At 45.3% G+C, this 9,279-nt stretch overlaps 1 protein-coding gene across 2 annotated transcripts in view; it reads left to right on the top strand.

Annotated features, from left to right (window-relative positions):
• The first annotated feature begins 3,216 nt into the window (after window positions 1-3,216).
• XKR4 (XK related 4) overlaps window positions 3,217-9,279 on the top strand; it is a 423,643-nt gene continuing 417,580 nt past the window's right edge. For both annotated transcript variants that reach the window (XM_045075784.1, XM_045075783.1), the window contains exon 1: window positions 3,217-4,177. In XM_045075784.1, coding sequence (XP_044931719.1) covers window positions 3,363-4,177 — 815 coding nt within the window. In that variant the 5' untranslated portion in view covers window positions 3,217-3,362. The remainder of the gene's footprint in view (window positions 4,178-9,279) is intronic.

The following is a 9,279-nucleotide window of genomic DNA, read 5'->3' as shown; positions in this document are numbered from 1 at the left end:
TAGGGAGAGTGAACAAATTGAACATAAAACTTTAGAGTTAAACCAGAAAACATGAGACAGTGGAAGAAACGTGAAGAATATTAACAGAATATTGTGTATTTAGTGTTTGAATGGGCTTGACATGGTATCATTTTACCGGTATCATTTAATTTATCCCTGGCAATGACTGTGGGCACTAGAGACTGTTGTCATCCCTATTTCATAGATGATGAACATGAGAGCCAGGGAGGTAAACTAACATGCCCACGAACGCTTCTGTCTGAGTTTGAACTCTCAGTGCTTAACCATTATGTCCATCTTCCTTGGCAGGTGCAGTGATTATGATAGAGCAGGTGATATTAAAATCTGCATCCTGAGATGTAAATAATAGACTTATGGGATTAGAGACTCTTGAGAACAATATACAGTATACAAAGACCAGAAATATGCATTATCTCATCTAATCCTCCTATTAACCTCGTATATTAAGCTATTAGCCCAGATCCTGGGGCCAGTAAGTAGCAGAGCCTGGATGTGAATACTTACCCTCTGAACTCCTCCTTGAACACTCCTTCCACTACCTTCCACCATCACTTTCCAGCGATGGTCTAGACAGAGACTTTAAAAAGAGTCTAGACAGTTTTGAATAAATGTATTATTAAGGAACCATTACTAGTTATTTCTTTTTTAGAACCTAACAGGATAAGTCTCATAATTCCTATGTTTCCATGGGAACATAGTACAGAATGTGGCATTCTCCCTATTGGGGAATGTTCTTTCTATAAATCTGTGCATTCATCCAACTATAATTTATTGAGCAAATAGTCTGTGCAGGTGCTGTGCTAGGTGCATAGTTACCAACTGAACAAGAAACATCCCTGGTCTAAAGGAACCTTCAGTAAGCTCCAGGACTTTAGAACCTCAGATATTCTGTAGGTCCTTTTCACACCTGGTGTATTTTTAAAGCACTACATTTGACCTAGAATACACTCCATCCCCTAGGACCTGGTCACCTAAGAGATCATACCTCTCCCCAATGGTTTGGCACACAGTAAGATCAGCTGTAGTGCCCTGGAGATGGAATCTTAGATTTGGACCTTGGGGAAATAGTACCAGAGTGTTATTCTAGAAAGAATTTTCTTACTCCAAGAGGATCCAAGTTTAAAACTAGATTTAAAAATACACCCTTTGCCTGGCATTCTAACTCACTCAGTGGTACTGCATTGACCTTTTTTCATTACTTGGCCGTGCTTTTGCTAGAAATTCTGGATCTGTACATGCCACGTCATGTTTATGGGCTCTGTGGCCCAAAACCCTCCTGCCACACAGTCAGGAAAAGCCAAGAAAGGCAGCGCCGCCCCCCACCTGGTCCCTCCCAGCACAGATCTGTAAGAATGAAGGAGGACACATCTCGGGGTGGGGGAGAATTCCACTTTGTTCAGGTTTGTGCTAAAACAGCAGATAAGGTTTGGCACCAGATGTCTGGGATGGCTATTTCTACATGCAAAAGTTCCTGTGCACTTCTACTTCATGATGCTACTAATTAAGAATGGCACACACACTGGATCAAACTGAGCCTGTGTCTACAATAGGGAAGGAGGGGAGGGTGTTATGTTTTGCTTCCAGATTTAGAAGACCACAACTGGTGCTCTTAATGGCAGTGTAACACGTGTTGCCTCACTTCCCTCTGGTCTTAAAACATGTGAGTCACAGTGTAATTAAAGAATTACACTCTGTCTCTTACACTGCAAAAGTTAAGTGAGATAAATCGGACTAAGTTTTCTTGTTATAAAAAAAAAAAAAAAAAAAAAAAAGAATCCTATATGTATTGGGTTTTTAAGAATTTTCCAAAACCCCAAGTGTCCTGTATCCTCTTTATATCTAATTTGGTGAAACACTCCGATCACGGATTTAATTTATTCGAATCATTTCTGGAATTGTGGGACCACACATCAAGTCCGTAACTCCTATAGCTTTAAGAGAAGGCAATTCTTGCTTTGGAGTAAGGGAGGTGGCGCCAACTCGCGGCTCCGCTGCTCCCCACCCGCCCGCGGGTACTCAGTTTCCCGCTGTTGCCAACCCCGCCCAGCCGCCCAGCCGCCCAGCGGCGCTCGGGGCAGCCGCCAGGGGTGCTGCGCTTCCCACTCAAGGAAGGAGACGGTCGAGGGCAGCCTCCTGGCCCGCGGCTCCCCTGACTCTGCTGCTTCCTGGACGCTGAGAGCGCGCGGGGCTAAGTGACCGGGAGGCGTGGGCCCGGGCCGCCTCCTCGCCTCTGCGAGCCCCGCGCTCCGGCCCACCCAAGAACGCCGGCTCACTCCTTCCCCCGAGGGCGCGGGCTGGGGCTCCCCGCAGACCCGCCCACTCGCCGTAGCACTCACAGCTCGCGGTTCTGCTCTCGACTCGATGCCTTTGCGGGCCCTGCACGCCCTCACCCTCCCCGGCTCTTCCAAGGCCGGGCACACCCACTGCCGCTGCCAGCATTCAGGGCCGTGGCGTCCGAGTTAAACCCCATCTCCCAACCGTCGTCAGCCCTAGCTGTACACCCAGCCCTTCTCCAGGTACCCGCAGATCAGAACGGGATACAAAGAGGCCTGCGCCCCCTGAGCCTTCGCTGTCGCCACACCCGCTCGTGCCCACTCTTCTTCGACCTCCGCGAGGGCTGGACGCTGGGACACCCTCCTCTCTACGCCCTCCTGCCCCTCCCCCTGTGTCATTAATATCCACTCAGCGTTCCCCGAAATCCCGTGAGCTGGGGCCCTCGACCGTCCCCCTTCGACCTCTTCGCCGCCGCTCCTGGCCCCCGGGACCGGCTGGCCGCCCACCCCCACCACAGCAGCGCGTCTGGGTCCCGGCCCCTCCTCCGGGGCCCTCCTCCTCCCTCGCCCCTCCCCAGCCGGGGTGGGAGCGGCGGCAGCTGGAAGAGAAGGGATGAGGTCATCCTCTCCCTCGGAGTCAGCTGGTGGAGGAGAGGAAGCGGGAGGAGGGGGCGCGCGCGAGGGGAGGAGAGGAATGTGCAGGTCCGAGGAGCGCCGCGGCGGCCGCTGCTGCTCCTGCTGCTGGCGGCGGCGGCGGCTCGGGTGGCAGCCGCGGGGCTGGGACAGCGAGGAGCGCGGGCGGCTGGCAGGGGCGCGCGCGGGGCGCCGAGAGCAGCTTGGCTCCGCGCAGGCAGCCAGGCGGCGCTCCTGCCGGCCCCAGGCGCGCCGCTAGCCCGGCCCAGCGCCCAGCCCGGCGGGCGGCGGCGGGCGAGCCGGCGCAGGAGCAGGAGGAGGGGGAGCCGCGCCGCCAGGGAGGGAAGCCGGGGCGAGGCGAGGAGGTGGCGGGAGGAGGAGACAGCGGGGAAAGGTGTCAGATAAAGGAGGGCTCTCCTCCGGTTTGGAGTCATCATGGCCGCTAAGTCAGACGGGAGGCTGAAAATGAAGAAGAGCAGCGACGTGGCGTTCACCCCGCTGCAGAACTCGGACCACTCGGGCTCGGTGCAGGGATTGGCTCCGGGCTTGCCGTCGGGGTCGGGAGCCGAGGACGAGGAGGCGGCCGGGGGCGGCTGCTGCCCGGACGGCGGCGGCTGCTCGCGCTGCTGCTGCTGCTGCGCTGGGAGCGGCGGCTCGGGCGGCGGCTCCGGGGGCTTGGGCGGCCCGGGCGGCGGCGTTGGCGGCCCGGGCAGCAGCGGGGCGGGCTCGGCGGCGCTGTGCCTGCGCCTGGGCAGGGAGCAGCGGCGCTACTCGCTGTGGGACTGCCTCTGGATCCTGGCCGCGGTGGCCGTGTACTTCGCGGACGTGGGCACGGACATCTGGCTTGCCGTGGACTACTACTTGCGCGGCCAGCGCTGGTGGTTCGGGCTCACGCTCTTCTTCGTGGTGCTCGGCTCGCTCTCCGTGCAAGTGTTCAGCTTCCGCTGGTTTGTGCACGATTTCAGCACCGAGGACAGCGCCACGACCGCAGCTGCCTCCACGCAGCCTGGAGCCGATTGCAAGACGGTGGCCAGCAGTGGGTCTGCAGCCGCGGAAGGCGAGGCTCGTCCTTCCACGCCGCAAAGGCAAGCATCCAACGCCAGTAAGAGCAACATTGCCGCCACCAACAGCGGCAGCAACAGTAGCGGGGCCACCCGGGCCAGCGGCAAACACAGGTCTGCGTCCTGCTCCTTCTGCATCTGGCTCCTGCAGTCACTCATCCACATCTTGCAGCTCGGTCAAATCTGGAGGTACCGTATCAGGGGTGGGGAAGAGGGAGATGTGCTGCTGCTACTACATCCTCACTGCTTTGCTTTTGCACGGAAATTGTTTAGGGTTGCTCTGATAGTAACCCTAGGCACACTCTTTGAGTTTTTTTTTTTTTTTTTTTTTCCTTTTTCTTAAACTGGGTTTCGCATTTTGAAGATTTGTGATCACATCCTAGGGTGGGAGGGAAGTGAGAAACAAGGGACAGGCAGCAAAGTGGTTTTGATCAACCTATCCCTTCTGTGTTCCAACTCTGCTTTACTAGCTTTTCTATGTTTATATGCTACCCCCTTCCCATTTTTAGTGATATTATTTCAGTGAGTAGGAGAGGATTCTTGTCACATATTCTAAAAATCCTTTTTTATTATGTCGAATTCTAGGTGTATATTGCAATTTGGATGGCTTCTTTTGTTCCATGTTGCTAATTCTAGTTATATGGGAATTCTTACTGCTGTGAGGTACCCACCTTTTAATTCTCACTGTTGGAGAAGTACTGCACTCCACATAAAAAGCTTAGTTGGTAGAAGCCTTGTCTTTTTCTTGGAGAACACCTATACCTGTATCTGTCTATAATCTATATTTATATCTATCTCCAAATATGAGTAAGTACACTTATGGGACCCAGACTTACCTTTATGATGCACTTTGTGATTATTTGCCATATCCCCATATTCTGATTTCTCAAACAACTGAGAGCCCTTGGAAAAGGAGTAGTGCGTTTTACAAACTTTAATTGTACTTGGCACCATTATTGGTTGCTCTGCTACTTGTCATCTAATCTACCAAGTCTTTTCACACAGATATCACTTCCACTTAGAAACTAGAATACAAGGCTAAACTCTCTGGGCAGAGAGAGCTGTCATTTGAGCAGTCACTGCCTAGATTTAAGAATATAATGAAACAGTTTGCTCAGAAATATGTTTCACCAACTTTTATATGTTTTTAATGGCTTTTTGAAGCAATATTTTATACCTACAAAAGTTCCTTGTATTGAAGCATTTAAATGTTAACATTCCAGAGCTTTCGGGGTTTCTAATGACTTGATAAGTGTGTAGTCTAAGTAAAATGAGAAAATTTCCTCGTAAGTGCACCAGTGTGGGGCTAGATGCTGCTAGGCTGGTGTCCATTTCAATTTCATTCATAGTAACCTTTGTGATAAAGACATTAGAAATTATTAACTCTACTGAGGTATTCCATATGGAAAGGAATCAAAGAATTTGTGGAATGAGACTAAATACTTCTTTTTATTTGTGGTGAACAGTAGTGTTTTCATTGAGAAGAGCAAATGTGGTTATTTTGCAAACTTTCCTGAGACCATTGCTTTATAAAGCAGGGAGAACATTGTCTTAGATGGTGATGTGAAACTTTTTTTTCAAACATATACTTTCTGGGAAAGGGGTGTATGATATGCAGTTAGACAAATTGATGTTGGAAACCTCCATGTTTTGGACTAAAAGGACTTTGAAATGTCAGTTAAATGTGATAGCTGTTATGTTCCATGAATGAATATTATGAAGATTTACAGCTTGATTCTCTTATTCAAGTTTGATGAATAACTCAAATGTTTGTGTTAATTACTGAATTGTTTAGTGGCTAGGTGTATATGATTAGTAGTTTTAATCTGATAATGTGGAAAATGAAGATTAACATTCAATTTATTAAGTTTTGCAAACTTTATGCAGGATTTGGAAATCACTTATTTTCAATCACATTTAAAATGTTTACATTTATGCCAATAATGCAAACACTTCTCAATATATTAACTGAAGAACTATCCATTGCTTCCAACAGATTACTACTTTGTGAAAAATATCATATCAAATTCTGTAAACTGAAAAATAATTTTAATTAACATTGTATTTCCCAGTGGAAAAATGACATTTAGTTATCTCAGGACATAAAAATGCAGGAAGTGAAAAATAATTCAGGAAAGGAAGGGCCTAAATACATGTCAATGAGACCATAGCCACTGGGTCAACTGGCCATATTGAGAAACTGATCAAGGGGGAGGAGAGATGGAAGGGTAAGGTTTCATGCAGAAGGAAAAGCACAGGCTGTCCAACAAATGCATTAACCAACCCAACCCTTGGAGAAACTGTGTTCACACATGACTCCTCTTTGTTAAGTACTTCTACAATGTTTTCCTTAGAGGTTTTGAAATTTTTCCTGCTAATGTTTGGTTGTCTAGGAGGAAGTATTGTTGAAAATATTTTCAGATACTTATCTATATTTTCAGAATAATATGCTTCATATGTAAGTCTGAATTATCTAATCTAACTGATATTTGGAGGCTAGTGGGGTAACTTGGTGGAAATATGATCTAAGACTCAGCCTCACTTTCTCTTTATGAAATATGTTTAAACAAATGAACAAACAAACTTTAGCCTAATGTAGGACATGAGAAAGGGATCAGAAAGTTCATGGAATTCAGTTGCATTCTGAATTGTTTCAGCTTTTCTGAGTGTGGAATATTGGAATGAAACTTGGTAGCAGATGCATCTTTGAGATGATAAGCTGGTGAAATGCAGTTCATCTCAGATTATTGTATCAGACCATTATCTTAGACCATGAGGTGCCTTAAATTAGAGCACCTTTCTGCTTCTTCTAGCTTTTCTTTTCCACACATTATACACAAATGTTGCAGAAACACCAAGGTTCTGAATGGTTCAAAGCTCTGAGGTCATTATTCATGTTTTAACATGCTACTTTCTAAGATCAATAAAATAGATTTTGCTAGGTTGGTAACTTTTCCTTGTATTTCCATGAAATTCTAGTTATTTTAGGTAAGAGCATGATTCTAAAAGCCTCCATAGATACAATCCTTTGAAATAACATCAAAGTGTTTGCTTGTTCATAAATAGCTATTTGAAACATTTTGAGCAAGATTTGAATGTATTTATACATTTATTACAAATGCAACTGCTGAAAGCAATGCTACATATTCATTTTAATTAAGGTTTACCAATGGGAAATTAATGGCAGCTTTTAAAGTCACAGGAGTTGATTCTGAGAAAGAGCCATTTGAAATAATGAAGTCAACTTTTGCTACGATGTGAAATGAGCAATTATGACTTTTAAGGAAATGTGCCTTCAAATGAAAAAGTACTTTTTTTTTTCTTGTTCATTTCATATGATTTCAGAAGTTACTAAGAGCGCAGTTCAGCCAGTGGGAAGTTACTAAGAGGGCAGTTCAACCAGTGGGAATCTCAAATGCCCCATCAGAACAGTTTTTAGTCTTCACACTCATGATCAATTGTATCTAGATGCCCTTTTCCTTCAGAATTTATGACTCACTCTTAAAATTCTACCTTAATTTTTCCTGTGTATGTGTAGTGTGTATATATTTGTTTGTCTTCTAAAGGCAAAGAGGCATATTGCAAAAAAGTTAATGAGTCAGTGGATGGTAGAATGGGGGATTTTTTTTTTTATTTTTTACTATTTTTATTTTATTTTATTTTATTTTACTATCATGAGGGTCCTGTGGAGAACACTTGGTGAAAGAACATTTCTGCTTTTCTCATGCTTGATAGTCCCTAAGGTCTAATATATGTCCCTTATTCCAGTAAATTGGAAAATGGCAGGTTAAATGGAGTTAAACAGATCTCTCTACAGCAGGACTTCTCAGAATCTTTAATAAGCTGGTATGCAGTTATCAATAACTTTTTAAGGTATACTTTTTTACTCTTGTGATGATGGGGCACTTAGGGAACTTCGAGAAACATTGTTCTAAGTCATTCATAAACCTGACCAAACAATAATAATAATAATAATAGCAATTTTATATAGCACTTATAAAATTCATAAATATTTTTATACTCTTTATATCATCTAAGTTTTACAGTAACCCAAGAGAAAAACGTTAGTATCTCTTTCTATATAAGAAAACTGGCTTAGAGAGATTCAGTAACTGTCACTTATCACTCTCCCTTATGTGATACAGTTAGGAGCCAGGCCCACCTTACCCTAAAGTTTGTGTTCTTTTGGGATCAGTTAGCTTACCTTGAACTGCCAACTTGGATAATAATGACAGCAATGTATGACAATGACACTTTACATTCACCAAGCATGCCAAAGTGGGAGAGGAACTGCCTTTTCAACAGGATAGGAGATCTATCCAGTAACACCTAGTCAACTGGCAGGATAGCAACCAGGCCGCAGCTTCTCTGATCTTAAGGCCAGTTACACTGTGTGGACATGCTGAGCTTGTTACATTAAATCCCAGCGCAGTAACATGGCCTTGCAGTGCCATTAGTGATTAAATGGCGGAATGTATGTGCACATGTGGAAAGTGCTTTGCAGGTGATAAAGAGGGTAGAGAAATAGCATCTAGGTTATACCTTTGGGTACTGAAAAAGTACTCTATTGATTTGGAGTTAGTTCTGAATTCTGATATAGGTCAGGTAGGATCAGTGGTCACTTTCTTGTATATTTGTGTTCCCTCTACTACATATTAATTAATTTATTCATTCAACATATAGTGAGTCCCTACTCTATGCAAAGCACTGGGTTAGTTGCCAGCTACCCCAAGCTGGATAAAATACACATCACCTTTCAGGGATTCTACTGTCTGGTGAGGAAGACAAAAAAGTAAACAGACAATTTCAATACCACGAAATAAACGCTATGATAGAAATAAAAAACCCAGACCATCTTAGTGATTCAGGTGAGACCCTGGAGCAGGGGATGTTTGAGTGAAGGTTTGAATGGTGAGAAAATCTTCTGTCTGAATTAAAGTGGAACATTGACCTCAGAGCCTTGGATATGACTTTGTGTAAAGGAACAGGGTAGAGAGGGGCAAGAAGAACAAGGCGGGTTAAGTGTGTGATTTGAATAGAGAGGGAGGGAGACATAGTAGCTAGAGGTGAGGAGGGAGAATTCGTTGGGTCTACAATGAAAGGAATCTAGATTTTATTCTTTTTTTTAAATATTATATTTATTTATTTGAGATGGAGTGAGAGCAAGGGAGAGCGAGAGTGCTAGAGAGCACAAGGAGGGGGAGTGGTAGAGAAAGAGGGAGAAGAAGGCTCTCACTGAGCAGGGAGCCCAATGCAGGGCTTGATCCCAGGACCCTAAGATTGAGCTGAAG

This window comes from Mustela putorius, unplaced genomic scaffold (genome assembly GCF_011764305.1).
Source record: "Mustela putorius furo isolate JIRA1106 unplaced genomic scaffold, ASM1176430v1.1 tig00000151_pilon_pilon_pilon, whole genome shotgun sequence".
Lineage (NCBI taxonomy): Eukaryota > Metazoa > Chordata > Mammalia > Carnivora > Mustelidae > Mustela > Mustela putorius.
Note: the sequence above shows the minus strand (reverse complement) of the source record. Positions and strands in the feature narration are given on the sequence as shown.